This window comes from Columba livia, chromosome 4, assembly GCF_036013475.1.
Source record: "Columba livia isolate bColLiv1 breed racing homer chromosome 4, bColLiv1.pat.W.v2, whole genome shotgun sequence".
Classification (NCBI taxonomy): Eukaryota; Metazoa; Chordata; class Aves; order Columbiformes; family Columbidae; genus Columba; species Columba livia.
This window is the reverse complement of record NC_088605.1, coordinates 59,938,058-59,958,826: the sequence shown is the minus strand read 5'-3', so window position 1 is coordinate 59,958,826 and position 20,769 is coordinate 59,938,058. Positions and strand designations below refer to the sequence as shown.

The following is a 20,769-nucleotide window of genomic DNA, read 5'->3' as shown; positions in this document are numbered from 1 at the left end:
TCAGACAGAAATACATTTATTAGCCTACTATTATTTTTTTAATTACTGTTAGAGTGTACAGAAACTAAGTTTTATTGTAATTTTTATTTTACCAGAAGCTCAGATGTCAGGGTGGCCAGGTAGACGTACATGCCCATCACATGTTAAATCTATCAACTCCCAAGAAAAAAAAAAAGTCAACATGTTCTAATATACAGGAAAGGTACTATTTGAAACTATACTTATGACACACACTGATGTACTAAGTGGTCTTAAGTAATTTGAGGACAGTAACAAATAAGTGCATTTTTAGCTCACAGCACCTCCATCCCTGTGCACTTCAGAGTCTCTGGCAGAGAACACAGTTGGGCAACAGAAACACCCAAGTGAATTGTACCTCCCTACTTGAACAAACACAGGAGTAAAATATCAATCCACTCATGCTTTCTTTCTTAAGGGATAGGAACAATGTTGTTTACATTCAAGGAAAAAAGCTTCACTTCTTCTTTGCAATATACACCAGATAAACTTTGTAGTGATTATTCTGAAAAAGTGAAAGACAACCCAAGAGAAAAAACTGGATGTGAATAATTGCATGCAAGACAGCTAATGTTTAAATTAAAAATATGAAAGACGGAAAGGTGTCAGCAGATTTGCAGAAGTGGATGGGAGTGGAATTATCAATTACCTTAAGCACTTCCTTGAACAGACCTCAATACAGCACGCAGTGGCTAGAGAGGAACTGTCAGTCTCCTCTCCCATAGTTGCCCATGCAAAGTTTCCTTTCCCACAATTCTGACAAATATGTTTAAAACATTCTCTGGTAATAGACTGCAGGTTCTCTTGGAACACTGTTTCACAAACTTTGTTACTTGAAATGCTAAATGTACAACGTTCCAATGGCACCTTTTTCTTCCACTGCCCATCACTGACAGCAAACTGTGAACCAGAAAGAAGAAAAAAGGGAAAACGCGTATTTAATTAGCTTTAGCCACATAGGATTCCAGTTGGATCCTAATGCAACAAAGCTACCCTGGGAAAAGGCACTTATCATAAAGCACTTATCATAAGCATCATCATTACCATCCACGGTGGATTCCAAAGTAGAAGACTACAAAAGTAACAGTAACATAACCACAAAGCATCCCTGGAGGAAGCAGGGAAATACTGAGGAAAGGCATCAGTGACCATGCTAACATTATCCTCTTGACTATGCCATATGAAGTCTAATAATACCAAAGCCATGAGTTTGTCACAATCTACACCTTTAAGCAGACTTAGGATCCTGGTGGCCATTACTATTCATATGGCAATTAATAATTCCACATAGAAAAGCAAAGTATTTGATACTACCTCTGACAAACAGAAAAGCAGTTATTCAGAATAACAAGTGTCTAAATTCTAGCATTATTATTTGTGAATGCAGAATGAGAAAAACTTGGCTGTCTTGAGGAGAAATACTGATATAAGCACTTCCCTGCCTTACAGTGAAATTCTTTTATTTCAAGGCAGCCTAGCAGATTATTAGAAATCAGGTATTTGCATAGCACATTACATGATTTTACACATGAACTATGCCACTGTTGAGCAATTTCTCTGTTCAACACCTAACATTTACAATTTCTTAAGACTTTTCTGCTAACAACAAATGTCTGTTCTATAAACTCAGAGAATCTTTGAGGAGAACATTTATAAACACATATGGCTTTATTGTGATGCTAGTATTTGTTGTCAACTACAACCTCCCTTAATATGCAGATCACCTTTACAGATTATTGCTTTCAAGTTTGTCACTATAATTTCGATCAACAAAGACCACTAACTCTTGTGTGCTCATACCATGATGTTTTGGGCAAGTCATATTGCATTCTAATTTCAAGACACAAACCACAAAAATTTTCAGCTTAATTAGTAAAATGCTGTGGCTGAGTCTTCATAGTAACATTCTACAGTTTTTCACTCCCAGTTGGAACTGGAGTTGGGAGTTCAGGGTGTGCATCTGTACATCTGAAGTCCAACCCATAATGCCCATACTAGCTGGCCATTCAACTAGTCTCACATCAACTTCAGAAAACAAAAATTATCCCTGAAAGGTGTAGTCACATTAGACTATTACAAAATACTTAGCCTTGCAGTGTTCTTTCAGTATGGAGCACTGAACGCAACGAGGCAGAAACCTGAAATCTAGAAAGAACTGGACACCACAACCAGGCTGTTGCTGTTATGTAAAAATATTATCAGCCATTGAGCAGCTGCACAGCTGTTTTCATTAATTTCTCAGAAAAGGAAACACCAGCAAAGATGACATACAATTTAAGTTGCGGCTGAATTTTGTTTCGGAATTAAGAATGTTACTGAGAACAGATGCATATGCCTTTGGCGCAACTGCTCCGAGTGCTATGCAACAGCACATGCAACCAGAGGGGGATCATTTTGTTTTGCTGTCATCAATATTTAACCAGCAAAAATGCAATGGATTTCTTGGCAGAGTGAGAACTCACACTGATAGAGCAGCAGCAGGGTGTCAAAAATAAAATTATCTCACATTCAAAGGATAAATTCTTAACCCATGAATGTGTTACAGACATCTAATTCTTCCACTAGAGCAAGTACTGCATGCAAGTTTTATCTTGCTTTTATCTAGCTCATGGCTCCACCTTAGCTCTTTGATGAAGATAGTACCAAGTTAAGCTGAGAGTTTCATCAAGTTTTTAGAATGCCCAAACTCTTGTTTGTAGTCAGCACAGTCTTCTAAAGCAAACTGCTCTCCACTTCAAAAATTCTCATCGAGCCACCAGCGTAAGGAAAAGAAGTTCAATGAACAGGACATGTCAGCACTACTAGAACATACACCAGATGTCCATGTTAACTCATTTAATGTAAGAGGCAGTTTAATCAGAGTGACAGAATGAATGTTAACGTTGTTCTGTTTATCCCTTACATACATTGCCATAATCAAAGGTAAGATTCTAACCAGATCTAATACTGAGTTCTTAGTATACGATAGTTAACAACTGATGAAAACTTATCTCAGATAAGCAAAAGAGTTCACAGGGCCGAGTTCACATAAAAGAAGTCAGAAGGAAGCAGTTTTAATCACAATGGGAGAAGAGAGAAAAAAGCAGAAAGAAGAAAAGATAATAACTAAAGACTTTACGTAGCTATACAAAGCTGGTTCCCACAGTGATAACAATATAAGTAATAACCTGAAATTTACTATGTAAAAGAAGATTCACCTAAAAATGCACATTTTATTCATGCATTTGTTTAAATTAGGGGAGGAGTTAAGTTAAACTCGTTTATTCAACCTCCTCCCTCCTTAAGGATGGCTATCAATTTATATGGCAGTTTCAACTGAACTTCCTGGTGGAAAAAAAAGAATTAAGAGATTATGGACAAACATACCATCATTGTTGTCTTTGTAGATCAACATTTTTCCATCAGATCATAATCCTGGAGGGGCTCATTTTCAGATCCCCATTTTTTCATGCCAATCTTCTACCCCCCTGTGGCAATAACATTTTTAGAATTAAAACAGGCTTTCAACTTGCACCACAGGGAGGATTTCTGATGGAACATCAAATAAAAAAATGTGATAGTTCACAAGTCAAATGGTATCTTAACTTCTCAAAAGCAGCAGTTTTGTTTCCTCTTTAATCTTACAGTTGTGAGGAAAAAAAATGCCAAACCTGTACTTGATGCTTTGATGATTAATAAAAAAATAAGGAAGGGGTGGGAAATACTGTTAATATGAGAAGTTAGATTGACTGAATCAATTAAATCAGGGTCTCCATTGGCAGAATGATTTTGGCGTACTTCTCATAGGGCTGAAGCTTTACTTTTGCAGCAACATTTGCTTAATAGCTGCCTACTGTTCAACAAGATTTGTAAACAACAAGTAACATTGGTTTTGCTAATTCATCATCAGTGAGGTAACACAGAAGAAAAGTAGTACCAGTGCAGGCATGAGGTGAGTATGGAGTTCAGAAAGTACTAACCAATTTTAATGACAACGTTGCAGATAACTTAGCATTTTTAAAGCTGCATTATCCTACTTAAATATTCATCTAATGACTCATTTGACTAGGAGACTAGGCTTCATCCATGTATAAGATGTGCAGATCATGACTGTGGTACCATCAGCACTGCACATATGGTAAATCCAAAAATTAGATTACCCCATTAATACACATACACATCTACTTTACGCATAGGTCCTATGTCATGACAGACAAACAGACCTGTAGTAACTGTTAATTTGAGACTGACTGTTGCTTTAAAAACAGCAGCTTCTACTGTTATGTAAACTATAATACAAAGGTTTTGCTGAATAAATCCTAAAATTGAAGGGCTAATTACTTTAAGGACAGATAAGGAAGCCAACAAAATGTGGATATTATAAAAAAAAAATGTTAAGAAGGATGTATTGTTTAGGATACACTTTCACTGCTGCAGTAACCAAAATTTTCAGACTGTAACTCAGTCCTCAATAGTCTAAAGTTACCGCTTCTAAGAACAATACCATACACATAGGAATAGAAATTGAAACACTATGTCAATCTAAAGCTCATACTTTCCTTCTCAGACATTTTAAAAGGCACTCAGTACTTCCACTGAGAATGTCATATGTCACCCGAAAAGATCAAAATGCTTACATGTTGGGTTTCCTAGAAAACTCCTTTATCAAGATTTTTTTCTATTCCAAGCAGACAGACAGATTTTTCCTGGCAGGGGACGAAAAACTCTAGCTTGAATCATTGAGTCTTTCTGGTTTGTTAAAAGACTCTTGGGTCTTACTTTTACAGTTAATGGATTAATTTTATGGTTAAAGAATTAATTGTAATTAATGATCCTTGATTAACGAATCAAGATAGATTAGCGGGAAACAGATCATAAGGAGTCGGACACGCAAAAAACCCAAATACCACTAGAATTGACTAAAAATTCATCAATATTTATAGATATAGTTATTTATAACGATTCTATGTCTTATGTCCTTCGAATAGTGGTTTCATAAATGTGAGAAGTTTAATACAAAACAACATTATGGGTCCTGATTCTGCCCTTGGATCAGCACTGACAGTCCTTGCAGACCACGCAGCCTCAAAACCAGTCACAGAATACCAAACCACAAATGGAACGACTCCATGCACAGCACAGACCATCTCTTTAGTGTCCTAATTAAATTTTACCACATCAGTTTCCCCACTACATTTATCACAAAGTATCCTTAATTCTGAAGGTTAAAATAATGCTACAGTTTACTAAATTATGCAACTTGAAATTAACTGCAAAGTAGCTTGGGGCTCTTGGAATATATATGTTGTAACACTGAAAAGCACGTAATTCAGCATCCACTGGAATTGCCAATGGACCATCACAAGAAAAAAAAAAAGAAATCAGGCCCACAGCCAACAGTAGAGATACTGACAACCGGGCATGGATTATATTATGTGGGTAGCTATCACTTCAAATACCACCAACGCTTCTTTAAGGTGGGTTTTTTGTATTTACCATGCTGTCTGTATAGTCTAGAACTACAAAAGGTAATAAGTCTACTCATTCTTGATGCAACTACTATACATTTATCAAATAATGTGAATTTTTTGGTAGCAATTCTGACATTTATGAAGTAGAATCAGATTCTAATTTAACAACAATTCATTTTTCTTCCAAGATGCACAGAACTCAAACTGTTGCACCTATTTAAATTAGGATCGTTAGCATAATATGTATGTGCTTAATAAAATCAGCATCTTAAAATGCTCTTTAAATAAACATTTTTATACATTCTTTACTTGTTTCTGCTTTAGTCTGCTTTCTCATTAGCACGGCACCTTTTATCACCTCTCCAATACCAAATTGCTCCCTACCCACAGCCCAGGATCTCTTCCCTTCCACTACAAAAATAAAATATAAAAAACGCACTCAGATTCATGCTCCTGCAACTCACCGCTAATAATGGCACATAACAGAAAGAATGTTTCTTGGGGCCTTCGTACTTTCTCTCCACCCATTTCACCTCCCTGCATAAGCAATGAATTTGGGAAGACTTGGCAGTGCCAAAACCTGTCAGTCAAAATACGTGCCCCACAGGACTGCCTCCCTCAGAACAGGCCAAGCCAAGCACTTCTTCCACCCACACTAGACACAAGTTCTGTGCAGAACTGTCACTTGCTGTCATGCACATTTCCGCCACAAAAACTGCACCGGATTAATGGCACGTACACTATAAAAATACTAATGACAAGTTGGAGTATGAGAAAGGCTGTGCAGAGGGAGATTACCTCTCTCCCCAAAGACCATTTGGAATCACAAACAATAACAATCATTAGTAGCTTTAAAAATTCTCATTAGATTTTTGTTTCTCCTGTATGCTACTGTAAATTGGCTTTTTAGCACACTTTAATTTTAATATCAAAACTATTAAAACAAGGTTTTAAATATTTGAACTGATTTTAATATTTTATTATGTTGTTGCACTACCTTTTTAAAGACATATTAAAGTGAAAGTCATTTTGAAATTAAAAAAACACATGCAAAAACCCCACCAAACTATCTGCAGACAAGACACGTATCTTAACTCACCAAAGCATTATGTAAATTGTCCTATAGATTTTAAGACTGTACTATCAGATATCAAGATTTGGAAGTTACTACATGATTGACTGTTTGAGCTGTAGCTTAAAAAAAAAATTCCACAGAAGAGCTACAAGTTTTAAATCGTAATTTCCACAAATTTATTGTGGTCATAGAATGATACTTAAAAACAGAGTTCATTTGCAGTAGCTCTTTATCCCAAAGGAACTGTTCTGTTAGCCATTGATCTACCAAAATCTTACAAGAAACAGCATACTTAATGTTTAAAAACCAACCAAAAGGCTTCAAAGTACAAGCTCTTAAAGGTTTTCAAACCAAGTTTAATTTACAAATCTCAGCTTCTTGGGAAGAACACCCTCACTTCTCACCTTAACAGTTTTATTACCATAGTCAGAAATTTAAAAGAAAAATACACATTCCATATATTTTATTTACCTGAATTTGCTGAACTTTTAACTAGCTTATTTAATTCTAAGCATATTTGAGTAAACTGCAATTGCAAGTATTCTCACAAAACCCGAACCATTTGTTCACATACATCTTACAAAGTTGATGCACGTGATTTTTGATGCAGTGCTACAGGAGATTAACATCCAGATTCAGAAACATGTATAAGCAATTGCATACACTGTTTAGGGATAAATCTGAACGTAAATCGACCTAATCTGATGGGAATGCAAGTGTATTTCCTGAGTCGAAAAGTTAAGAGAGAGGAGTCTGTCAGCTTCATTTTGCTTGCCTGACATAATGAACCCAAACTCAAACTCTAAATTAGGAAGCCCAAGGATGAAAACATAAGCTACCCATGCTCTAGTTGAGCGGCCTCACCAGTTCAGTATCCAGTGCCAAACACGACCCATCCTCCCTTGGGTTGCAGCTCCAGGTACTTCCCCACCCCAGCACTCATCAGGCCCTTGGCTGAGCCATGTCAGCACACTAATCCAGCAGAAAGTTAATCCAACAAAAATACAGAACAGCTGAGGGTTTCCCTGCTATTTTTTCTTGCAAAATTAGCATACTGAAATGGGAAAAAAAAGTTCAACAAGTATACGTAATAGCACAAGAAAGCAAGCAGGAGGCACAACAGCAACTACAGCACAGCAGCAGCCTGGCGGTCAGATGTCGTTCAGCTCCCATAGGAGCACACCTTTTGTTTCTTCCAACAGTTTAAAGAGACTTGGGCCCCTCTCACAAAGTTCAAAGCTCCTGATGGCATTCTTTGGAGAGGTGTACAGGAAGATACACACTTATGTCTGAATAGGTCAGCTGCTTTAACACCTAAGCTCTACTCCTTTCTTCATTCGTAACTTGTTATTTTACCATATAGCTATGTTAATTTCAATCTGTCAGACACTTCGCTCATAAAAGGACAATCCAACTCCATTCCCCCCAGACACACGCTCCTGCCACTAAACCAGCACTAAACCTGCCACTAAACTGCTCTTGGACCCAAAGGGCAGGATAGCAAGGGACAGAGCTCCCAGGAAGGGGGAAGATTTGGAAAACAGTAAAGAGAGAAACACACTCTATATTGCCTGCTGCCCTGCAGTTAGTTGGCTCAGACACATTGTAAAACTAAATTCTAACCAGCTGCCTGGCTTAGCTGATTTTTAAAAACTCCAAGTGCAGTTGTCTTGTCAACCCCCTGCAGAAGCAGATAACAAAGACGTTAATGAAGATCTGGCTACTCTTGAGAATACATGGCGTTACAGCACAGCACTCTAAACCTAAGGAGACATTTTTACCTGCCAAGCCTCAACTCTGTCAGGCCTCAACTCCCTCACCACTGAAGACTAAGTAAGACTAAGTTTAGAGAGAAGAGATGTGAACCCAGGTCAGGATCTCCATCCTGTGGGTAAATACAAAGTCACGTTCCTCACAGACTTCCAAAAGTAAGAAAATCTCATGGAAAAAAAAAACAAAAAATTAAATAAGTCTACCTGTTTCCACAGTTTCAGTCTCAATTTCTTGTTCCTCTGCTACATCTTGCATCAGGTAAGTCTCGTCATCATAAACCAGGACCTGAGCAGCGTAACCCTGTTCTAGTCTGGCACTAGGAACTGGCTCCACAATCACTGCGGGGAATTCAGACACTGGCTCATTTTCCTACAGAAAGAAAAAAAAAAAAAATCACTCTAAACAGTGCACTGTTGAACTCTACATCGATATTTTCCTCTTATGTTCTTACATATTTTATGGAATAATGATGATAATTTCAAAGACTTTCAAGGGAACTTTCTTCTAAAGCAAGAGATTAAAAACAATAAAAGGTAGCTTATCATCCACCTGAGTGACCTTCCTGAATCTCAAGGACATTTTCCTGATTTCAAGCACTTAAAATTTAAAGCATCAGACAGCTTTAAGATATTGGGAAAACAGCAAGATTTCTAATTATGACATTCAGCTGTGGGAGGTGTTTCTTCTCCCTCTGGTCCATGAAATGTAATCAAGGCTTCGTGTGTGTACTGCAACATACCTATATCTGACCTGTATCTTATGAAGACTCATGTTTTGGATTAAGATCTAAGTTATCACAAAAGAACTGGCTACTTCAAAGCCCATATGCCTATCTCTACTTATTTAAGGATCAAAATGTCTGTAAGAGATTAAATCTGTTAAGAAGTGGAACACTGCCAGTTTCAATTTACTACAAGCTACAAGATAGTAGAATGTTATTGCAAATACATTGCATTGGCTAACTTTGAAAACCATCCTTGTATTGTTCTGCTCATTTCATTCTACACCTCAAGACACACCGGAAATCTTTGCTTTAAAGAGATATTTAGTATAGAATTTAATTTTGTAAACGCAGCCTACAGTTGTACTGCAAACTTCAAAACTTACTGCTTCTACTTCTCTGTGATAGTAAAATCTTCTAATAAAAAATATTTGAAAAATGGGCTGCTCTCTTTCTTCTTACACAAAAATCTCTAGTCCATTTCAGTTGCTTTCACAGCAATTTCACAGTGAATTTTTCTTTCAAATGGTGATAAAAGGTGTAAAGTTTGTTAGTAAATAAACGCTATTTATTTTTCTAACCTCTTGATTTTTTATGCCATTGCTGTCAAACTCCAGGCCAGGGCCTCCAGTGTCAATCACTGCTGATGTCATGGTGCATCCCCTGAAGAGCTTTGAGAGCTGTTATCTATGCCGAAGACAGTAATGTTGATAGCCTGAGGTTATCAAAGGCTTAAATTCACAATCCACTTCAGTTAAACAGCTAGGCAGAGGTGGCTGAAACACAAAATAATTTGAAGTTATTCGCATAGTTTACATTCAAAAGTCTTCCAACACTTATGAAAGCTACTGCATGCTACACACCCCCACAGCAAAAGACAGCATCAGTGAACGCAACAGATGTGACAGAATATGCTGACCTTGGTAAAGTTAACACTGAATACTGCCATACAACACAAGTTTAACACTAATTTTTAATACTAAAATAAAACAATTTCAGTTTGGTTCTTTACAATTTGTTAATTTTCACACAATTTTAAAAACAAATAATATCCTTATATATTTTCTGTCATCCAAAATCATTAGTTTTTCACTGAGTCAAACATCAACTAACTTTCTGAGACATACATAGGTTTAAGTTAATACAGCTTTTCTAAAGTCACTGTTTTCTTATTAAATTAGAAGGGGTTTTTTAAATTACATTTTCTTCTTTGTTCTATTACTTTCATAGTAATTTCACAAAGCTACAGTTTTATACAATTTCATAACTAGTGTCATAAAGCTTTCAAAGACACTGCCTTTTTAAAGCAATGCGCATGTAATACACATCTCACAAATACACACCTGATTTCTAATCTACTGTCTTCTTTGAAACAAAAAGTATTGTAGCAGTTCCCTTTTTTTTTTTTTTCGCTAGAGAATAAATTCTTATGAGTCAAACAAATAGTAGTTCCACATCATAATGCCTTGAACTGCGTATGCCATGGACTCATTGAACTTCTAAAGATATATAACCTCCATCTTTGTGAATTTCTTTAAAACTAGATTAACAGCAGAGCTTTGTTTCTAAACAACTGCTATTTATTTATTCTGAATAAATATTATTACTCACATCCTGTCTTTGGAAGAGACAAATAATCTGTGTTCATAAACCTTGGGCTGTGAGGAGCAGTTTACTACTTCAAGATGCAAACTAAGAAGTTTGGCTTCTTAGTTGTACAACAGAAAGCACATATTCCACGTGAGACCTAAGAACCCAATCTGATATCAATTACCCTTGCGAGTAACTCCACTGAGATCAATCCTTTGTAACAGAACACAGAACTCAGCCCAACATTTTTAATAAAATCCATCAATTTAGTAAGCCAGCACAGAGGTCTGCAAGAAAACAGGATCTTCCAACACACACTGAAGAAAAAACTTTACAGTTACTACTCCAGTGGGTAAACTCCGTAAGCCTGCTTTTCAATAGCAAGCAGTCAGCTTAAACTAAATTAATACTGCGCATACAAGGAAGAGCTAAGTCAGATTCATGCAGAGCAACTGGGTCTCCTATAGACATGGAAATCTCTATATGCATAATAGCTTAGGTATACTAGTAAAAATTAAAATTACTGTTCTCCCTAACTGGATATCAACTAAGCAATAAAGTCAACAACAACAAAAAATGCTATGCAAAAGCTCTTTAAAAAGTATAATATATCAAGGTATTAAGGATCCTTCAGCATGCCATAAAAATATGCTCAGAAAGACATCATTTACGTTGCCATATCAACTTAGAATAAAAAGTCAGCAGCCAAACCCTGAATGGCAGATTACTACAAAAACACACCAAACAAAAATAAATAAATAAATAAATAATCAAATAAACCAACCTGACACAACAGAATAAGATATTCATATTTTTTACCCTTACACACAAAAAGTAGAATGAATTCCAACAGCAGCCTTCTAGGCAACTAATCCTCATGAAATAAAGCTGAAGAATATGAGATCATCTTAAATCACTGTCATAGTAGTGGCAGAATAAGCACAATATACATCCCAAAAGAAAGGAAAAAAAAAACGCAATTTAGAAAAAAAAAATTAACACTTGTTGCTTACACAGGCACTCGACATGAGAAGGCATGACACGTACCTAAAACCATTCCACTTGTAATAGCACAAAAAAAAAAGAATCCACAACGGAACACAGCAATACTTTATTTTCCACTGTTTCATTTGTAAAGCTGGCATCACTTTTTGATTACCAATATTTTCCTGGATAAATAAGAAAGCAAAGACCTCCACTGCTCACCAAACAAGATTCAAGCTGGAAAGCAGTTAACAAGCATCCTTGGAGCCATACACACCTGTCACCTTCTAGGCTTTTAGCACAAAAAGCCTACTCCTTATCTGCCTATCAACTACCATATTATTTCAAAAGTCTTTTTGAATTTAAAAATACATAACGTAGAAAAGCAGCAGTTTATGAATACAATAAACTAATCCATCAGAAAGGGGGTGGGGGGGAAGAAAAATCGCTTTTACTGGAAACAGACTTTTTCCTTTTCTACAGTTTTCCATCTATATCCTTGTTAGTTGGATACTGCTAAGCAACCATGACCCAAAAGAGAAGTCCAAATAATGCAAACTGTATCCAAGTTTGGAAGCACAGCCTCCAACCAATTTCAAAAATCAGCATTATTCCTGCAACTCAGACTTATATCTATGTAAGAACATACAGCGCTTCATGTAGTACCTTTGCATAGCTTAAGAACGTCACAAAGCTAATTTAGCTCTCATGCAGTATATTAATGCAAATAAACAATCATATACTAGACCAGGTGTACTCTATGTTCGTATTTTATGTACTACAACCCCACAGAGGTGGCAAAACAGCTGCCAAAATGTAGCAACTGAAAACACTTAATACTGTGTACTAGATCAGATTATGTCAAAAAAACTATTTCTTCATCTCCTAGGTTACAAGAAGCTCTGATGACTTTTGCGCTGATTTATCTCTATATGAATTACCAATTACCTACACAAGTGAAGACAGGGCAATGCTCGAACATAAATGATAATCCTCATTTTCCAGTTCCTGCAGTAATTCATAGTAAGAACTGTACAAGGGAAAACACACAGAAGAATGAGTAAGATGCTAAATCTTAGCATTCATCAAAAGGACACTATCTTTGAACTGATGTCATGGAACAGTCTAGGCAAGGAATATATGAAAGACTCAGAGTCTTTATATAACAGGATTTGAACTTCATACCAAGAGCCTTGATATTCAGCAACCTCTTCAAAAACCTGACAGAGTGGGGAAAAAAGGCAAACCCGCTGGCCAGCCAGTGGGAACTTAAAAAAGAGTTTCAGTTCATTCTGGTTTAGAAGTTTTAAGTTAAAACAAACACACAAACACACCCAAGCGTATATAAGACTCCAGCAGACGCACGCTTCTAAATGAAGCAGCCAAGTGTTTGCAGTCTTCCCATTCTCCAAGCAGCTTGTCCTCATGGAAGCCTTTTCACTCCTCCTCCTTCAAATTTCAGTAGAATACTGAATCAGTTCCCCACCCCCTCCCTAGCAAGTCACAACCAATCTGACTTCTGTAAAAGGAAGAGACTGCCCAGCCACGTGCAGAAATCAGTTCCAAAATTCACGTTTCCCAAGGCTGAGACAAAAAGGCCAAAAGACAATTCGATTCTTAAAGGAAGAGAGAATTCAGGTTTGTAAGAAACCAAGTTATCCTCAGTGATACAATTAGCCAGCTTAGAAGCAAGTTCAACATACGACCATTTTTGAATTACAGAACAACATGAAGACTTAAGAAAAAATAAAAGAAAGAAAAGCCCGCACGCACACACACAAAAACCCCACTACAAAATTAATTCCCCTCTGGACATGTGCATACAACAAAGCAAGATATGAAACTACATCAGAGCGGAAAAAAAAAACAACTAATATTTCCAAAAGAGATGACCGAGTAATTTTGTTACAGATCTGACATCCACTCCTGTTCTTCCTGCTCATGGAAAATGCAGAAAGTAGTTCTGAAACAGACGGAATATCCCTTATTATAGGGAAAACAGCTTTGCTGTGTCATCCATTAGTTTTATACCTATCTCATGAGAAAATAAAAGTAAGTCTACGTGCTCCCACCCTCAAAAAAAACAAAACTACAAGTCTGAATACTGAAGCCACATTCTTTGCCTCAACAGCAAGAAGTGTCTGTTTACCGCTACAAAAGACACAACAAAGATTCAAGTTTTTGATACAGTTTTCACTGGGCAAGAAGACCAATTACAGTATGTAGGTGTTCAGAGGCTACAGGGCTCTTGTCATAAAGGCTGCAGAATACCACACAGTTTATTAATGTATTTAATATTATCTTTATACGGCCTACATGTATACAAGTGTCTGCCTATAAGAAATCCAAACCGTCCTTTTACGTTTTCAGCAGCGACCGGAGAGGGTTTATCCAAACCCACTGCAAAGCAGAGCTGTGATGAATGCATAGTAGTCACACAAAAACCAGAATCTTAAATCTATCCCCTGTGTATAACTGCCTATTGAATTTATAGAGAAGCAAACATGCAGCTCAACAGAATTAAAAATAATTATTGAAGAAACAGTGTCAAAAAGATGGCAGAGCGTCACCTCTACTAGGCCAGACTCAAAGTGAAGTTACTTAGGACTGGCTTCAAAACAAAATACTAAACATAAATCTGTGGATGGTTTTAGTACACTTTTATTTAAATTATAAAACAAACAAACAAACAAAATCAATGCTTGGAAAAAAAAAAAATACGTAGACACTCATACCCCCACATGAAAACAAGACAAACATGCAGAAGATGGGGCAGCAGTGACAAGAGGCAGCTGCTCCCACAGCACTCAGAAGAAACCTAAGAGTACTCGGAACAATGTCCCTCTTTTATTCAGCTGGCATCCCAAATCCTGAGGAGAGATTTACGCGGATGCCTACACAGATGCAACCACAAGAGTGGGACTGCAGCCAGCAGCAGCATCACACACAACTTTTTTCAAAAAGGCCTTTCTTTGGTTTAATCAAAAAAAAAAAAAAAAAAAGCTACGGAAGTCAGCTTGAAAATTAAATTAGTTATACGTACAGAAATGCACAGATCAAGATCACCGAGGAATCCCAGTGACTCTAACAAGGCTTCCTAAGGGTAGAAAGGTGGTCTTGCATAGGCAGCACCTCAATCATACCAGTGAATGTCACTGTCACTCTGATACATGTAAACTGCTCATAGCACATCCTAGAAAATAAAAATTTTATGCCAACTGAAACTTCCTTTTAAAGACATCTTCCCAGCTACTTTTTACAGCGCTGGCTAACTGATTCACACTGGTATTTGCAGAAGAAATGGTGAATTAACTTTTTTATTTTTGAAACTCAGAATGAGTCTAAATCTGAAAAACCAAGTTACTGCAAAAGCTGACGGAAAATCAAAAAAACCTTGTAAATAGCTAAAGAATCGGGGGTACACTCAAGGTGATAGAGAGCAAACCTTTGCATCCACAACATCAGGGGAACAAAACAGAAAATCCGTGCAGTTTATAGTACCTTATAAATTACATGAATCCCTAAAAATTGTAGAAAAGGAAAACAAGATCAGGAATTGTCAAAATAATTATTCCTGGCCACATCATACTTCAGAAGTTTACATACAACAAGACAATAATTTTATTGCTGAATACACAGAAACTATCACACTGTATCCAATTAATGACGTACCAAATCCAGTATGAAACTAGTAACTCCTTCCATACATATTTAATTTTGTAATCTGACCATCCAGAGTTTGCTCTGAAACTCTGAAATAGCTAAAGCTGATGAGCCCAAAAACATAATAGTTTATAATAACTGAAAAACTATTAACGTTCTGCAAAAAGCTTTGTGGCTCCTGCAGGCTTCTCCTGGACATTCCCGTATTTCATCATATTAACAGGCTCTCTTCCCACTGCTCTCTATTTAAAGATCCCCTGAAGCCTTCTCTTTCCTCTGACAGAAGTCTCAAACCCGTACCCCTGCTTGCATCAGCACTCTTCTTTCCAGTGTGTCAATTGTTGGTCCTTAACATCCACTTCCACTCCCCCACAAGCCACAGTAGAGCGCAATTATTCATCGTTTTACATAATAAAAGAGTAAATACAGACTAAATAACATAGTGAGGGTGCACATTCAAAACAAAACACAAACGAAAGCTGTGTAATTCATTTTATAGGATATTCTTAGAGGTCAAAAGAGTAAGTTGTAATATTTAAGTTAGACAGCTTTATGGAGGAAAAGCCCCTGAATAGCTTACACAACTATTAAACACAAAGATGCAGCTACAGTCCACAGGACCTTCTGAACCAGATATTACTGAATCATGAGAGACAGAAAGAGGATGCCATACAAAGTAACTATGCTGTTCCCAGAAGCCTTCCAAAGCAACTGATCCTGTCCACTATCAGAGATTAAGTGAGGGGAAAGGGAGGAACTACTTTTGTGTCATTTCAAAGTTCTAGCACAAAACATGCAAACATGCTATTTCTAATTCTGGGGTTTTTTTTAGGCCACAGAAACATCTGAATTGCTTTCAAATTTTATCATTAGAGCATCGCTTTTACAAGTCTCGAGAATAATGCTTATACCCGGATATCCCTGGGGTCAACTTTATTTCACCGTGTTTGTCTTGACTAACTAGGAAGCTCTCCAAGTCTGATGCACACCCACTAATCAAAGTGCCAAAAAGCTTTACGATTAAATTGCAAAGGTAAACAATTATCAGCACACTCAGAAGGAAGGCAGCTTCAAAGCCTGACAAGAGACGAACTCAGCAGATGGGGAAATCTTATCACAGATGGACTGTTTTTATACTGTCAGTTGGTAAGCTTTAGCAGTCTTTGCTAAAGAAGTTAAATGGTTAAAAAAAGTCGCAAGGAACATGACAGCGACTAGCCGTAAACGGAGGGAACATGCAGAATGAAGAACTGAATTACTTAAGTGGGAAAAAGAAAATCCATGAGAGAACACATCCAAAAAGGCAACAACAGATAAACACAAACACCAGAGCTAACCCAGTACAACATTCTACAGGCACGGTGAAGTGCAATCAAAAATTTGCCAGACTTAAGCTGTTCAGCAAGGGTGCAGCCGGAGCAAGGCGCAGGGCGCTTTAGGGGCGGAGGGGAGGCTGCAGGCCGGCGGGGCTGCCCCACGCATGACAGCCGGTGACTGCCATGTTCTCCGACGCCCTGTGTAAACAAGGCGCTGCCCCCGCGGCGCTGCCCGGCCCGGGAGGGGCTGCGGGGCCCGGCCCGCCAGGCCGCGGCCGCCTCGGGGCCGTGTTTACCATGACAGCCGCCGGGAACCGCCCGCCGCCCCCAACGCCCGCTCGGCCGGCGGGCGGCAGCGCGGGGCGGGGAGCGGGGGCAGCGGGACGGCCCAACGGCCGCTCCGAGCCCCGCGCGAAACCGAAAGTGCAGCTGGGGAGGGGGGGCCGGGGGTGCCGCCAGAGCAACGCCCGGGCCAGCGCCCCGCGACCGTCACACACTCCCCGGCGGCCGCCTCCGGGCCGGGCGGGTCCCGCGCCCCCCTCGCAGCGCGGCCGCCCGCTCAGCCCCTCTCTCCCTCCCTCCCTCCCTCCCTCCCTCGCAGGGCCGCCTGTCAGCGCCCGTCCCGCCCGCCGCGGCGGCAGGAGCCGGCGCCGCGCCCTTACCGTGTCCGTGCGCCCCGGAGGCCGCGTCCGTCGCCCGCCCGGGCCGGCAGCAGGCGGCGGTGGGCGCCGCCCGGGCAGAGCCAGGGCCGCCCCGCGGCGGGAGGGGCGGGCGCAGCGGCGCAACCTGCCCGGCCCGGCCCCCCCCGCGCCGCCGCCGCCTCTGCACATGCTCGCGCCTCCCGGCGCGCGGGGGCGCTGCGGGCATGCGCGGCCAACCCGCGCCTGCGCACGGGCCCGGCGGAGGCTCCGCGGGAGCGGCGGTGGGAGCGGCCCGGCCGGCGGGGCTGCGCGGCTCCCGCTGCCGGGGGTGCGGGGCTCCGCGCCCAGCGCTGAAGCGAACCAGCCCCTGGCAGACGGGGCCTCGGCGGCGCTCAGCGTCAGGAAAGGGCGAACAGTTACCTCCTTCCAAAAAACCTCTCCCGCCGTTTGCGCGCAGCCCCAGGGAGGTGATTGTTTCCTGCAATTAATTTCGATACCGAAGAGAGTGAGCTGTCCCTGTGCCTGCGGAGCTGCGGAGCCACAGGCGGACAGAACTGGCTGAAACGTCACCTCAAAGTTTTATTCAGCCGCAGCCGCCTCCTGTAGAGGTTTTGAAATCGGCCAAATTCTTAATGCAGCGTTTGTTATCCCCTTGTCAATATGAGATATATCGTTGTCAGAGTCTGCTCACAAAAAAGGACGTATCGAGTACACTGAGAGGTTTAGGACAGAGCTAGTCTCTTCTACAAATACCGGGCTTTAACCACTACACCTGTCCTTTGAACGTCACAGTAATAGACAGAAGAGCTTTAGCTGGACAGGAGGCATTACATTTTCATTACAGACTAAAAAAAAACCGCATTGCAAAGTGGCCACTACTGAGGTGTAAACTTAAACTTAGCAGTCACTTTGTAATAAAGCAGACATCATAGCAAAATTGAGGTCTTACCACACACTAAGCTGCCAGACATTTAATAAGGCATACACTTGGATGTCATTAATTACAGAATTTTCTACTAGTTTACACTAACAATATCAAATTTCAGTTGTCTGCTCTTTAAAAGGTGAGAGTGATCACTTTTTGATCTTTCATATATCTTTAAAAGGAAGTACCAAACTACGTGGGAAAAAATACCATTTATTAACAATATAGCTGACATCCACATTGCTGCTAGAAATTATAGAATAGTGTTCAGTGTTTGCATATTAGAAAACGTAATTATTTTAATGTTTTAACATACAGGAATGCAAATTGTATAGGAAAGGTGTCAAGTTAAGATCTCACAGGCAGTGGATGATGTGAGTTCACATTTTACAGGCCTTGGACTTTGAGATAGCAGTTGACAATATAAAATAAATGAAGACTACCTATAACAAAGAAAAGAACAAATAAAGAAAAGGGTAGGATATTGGGAGGAAAAGATTAAAGGGTTCCTGGTAGAAATTGCCGTGGTTTAGACTGGAAATAAGCCTGGCTGGGTGGGAGTTTTACACCTTGATACCAGTTCCTTTGCAGCCTGACAGATGTAAGTGCTGTCAACTTCATATTTAATGCTTAATTAATCCTGCCTTGACCTGCTCACTCTTTCAGTTATTTTTTTCTTATTATTATTTCCATGGGCCCAAGTTAAAATTCAGAAAAAGAAGACAAATTCTTGCCATGATATTCTTCATGGAGAAGAAGAAGCCATATAAACCAAAGCTGCCTTGGACATCTTGGTAGCTCCTGCATGGAGCCACTGGACATGAGGTCACACAGCTACCACTTAGAGGTGCTCTGGAGAGAGACTTTAAGTAGTCCCTTCTGTAATGCTGACACTTGTTCTCCTGCCACCCGGCCTATGCAGTCCTCTGTTTATTCAGTTTTTCTCCACAATCTGTTTGGATGCCACAGGACAAAAGTTTCTGCCTCCCCTAATCCAGTTTGTTCATGCAGCTCCCACTTCTCGCTTCCAATAATCACAACGGCATCTTCATTTCTTCCTCTGCTGCTGCTGCTTTTCGTTTGTTTTTTGTTTTGTGGAAGTTGTGGTGTTTGTTTGTTTTTTAATGAAACTAGATTAATTCTTCCTATAGAAAACTGTATTTCTCTTAGGAACAGCTCTTTTTGATTTACCTTAAGCTAGTGGGAAAACTTCAAAATGACAAAAAAGCAAGGCCACCAAGGGATTTGGATCATTTCAGCTGAATTATTTTTTTAAAGTTATATAAGTGGTGCAGCTGTTAAAAAAATAAAAAAAAAAAAAAGAAAGAAAACAAAAATGAAAAAAGAAGAAAATGGAAAAAATAAAAAAGAAATAAGGAAAAAATAAATAAATAAATAAAAGAACGGAAGAATGGTGGCCCTTTTCAGCCACTCAAGAGGTAGACCTGCAGTCAATTCAAAACTGCTCTTGCTGGGATATTGCTGTGCAATAGCACGGGGTCAGCAGTTCAACAGATGCTTCTCTGCCCCTTTTGCATATAGAACGCTGCAGTCCACATTGCTTTTTAACGGTTGGCCCTCAAAAAGACTGTAGCCTATCTAATTCTATATGCTGAGCTTACTGCCTTTGGTGTTCACGTGAAAGGGGAAAATTACACTGATTCAGACCCAGAAGAAATGGCCAAGAAATGACCCAGAAGAAATAAGGGAGTTGGGGTCCCATGACCTTTCTGTCAGTCTGTCCATTCTGTAAATCATTATTAATGAAGTAGCAGGGACTCTACAGGTGTAAATAGTTTTTATTTTCCTTGCAGAACATATGGACTATTTGGTCAAAACTCTAGAGATAGAGTAATGATAAAAACTATTGTTAATTTCTAAAATAAAATGTCAATATTTTTGTTTTATTTGTGGGTTTATTTTCTCTTTTACATCAACTCTCAATAGAGTACATGTTGTGCTTATAAAGTCATTAAAAAAAAATCCCATTTTTGCTGTGCCCTATTCCAACAACACTAAATTAAGACACATTTTAGCCTGAGGAAACAAGCTTTATTGAGACATAGTTATCTGTGTGTCTATCCATTTCTCTGTCATTTCTTTCCCTTTGGCATTATTTGCCAATTTCAGCTCAATTTTATAAAAGGGAAGAGATCTCAAAGATAAGTTCCTACAAGTTTTGAGAATGCAAGTATCGGAGCAGGGGAGACCTACACCCATGTGTATCCCCACCAGAAAGCAGCTATTTTTTATGCTGACTCACAGCACACAGTCTATATATTGACATGCATATAGCTGTGTACCATATACAGCAATGCTATTTCTTAACTGTCTTGCTTTCTCCTCCTGAAAAAAAAAAAACAACAACAACCAAACAAACAAACAAAAAAACCCACCACATTTGAGGTGTTTGGAGATATAGTGGGAAACTGGTGGCACTATGGGACTAGAAGACATGAGGGAGGCCTGATGGCACAATAACAAAAGAAACACATGGGCCACAGAGGCTACAGCTGGGATTACAGAGATCAGGATGACAAGGGAACTTCCATATAGACCACAAATCCATCCTAAACCCAGCATTACAGTACAGCTTGCTTTGTATATAGCTAT

At 39.3% G+C, this 20,769-nt stretch overlaps 1 protein-coding gene across 4 annotated transcripts in view; it reads right to left on the bottom strand.

Annotated features, from left to right (window-relative positions):
- Positions 1 to 17,408, bottom strand: part of ELF2 (E74 like ETS transcription factor 2) — a 38,080-nt gene extending 20,672 nt beyond the window's left edge. Inside the window, exons 1-3 of one of the 4 annotated variants that reach the window (XM_065062027.1) lie at positions 17,253 to 17,395; positions 9,619 to 9,813; positions 8,520 to 8,685 (exon numbers count right to left, since the gene is read on the bottom strand). In XM_065062027.1, coding sequence (XP_064918099.1) covers positions 8,520 to 8,685; positions 9,619 to 9,690 — 238 coding nt within the window. In that variant the 5' untranslated portion in view covers positions 9,691 to 9,813; positions 17,253 to 17,395. Of the gene's footprint in view, positions 1 to 3,384; positions 3,481 to 8,519; positions 8,686 to 9,618; positions 9,814 to 17,252 lie in introns of those variants that run through there. The other 3 variants (XM_065062032.1, XM_065062029.1, XM_065062031.1) reach the window with 3 other exon arrangements.
- Between the last annotated feature and the right edge of the window lie 3,361 nt (positions 17,409 to 20,769).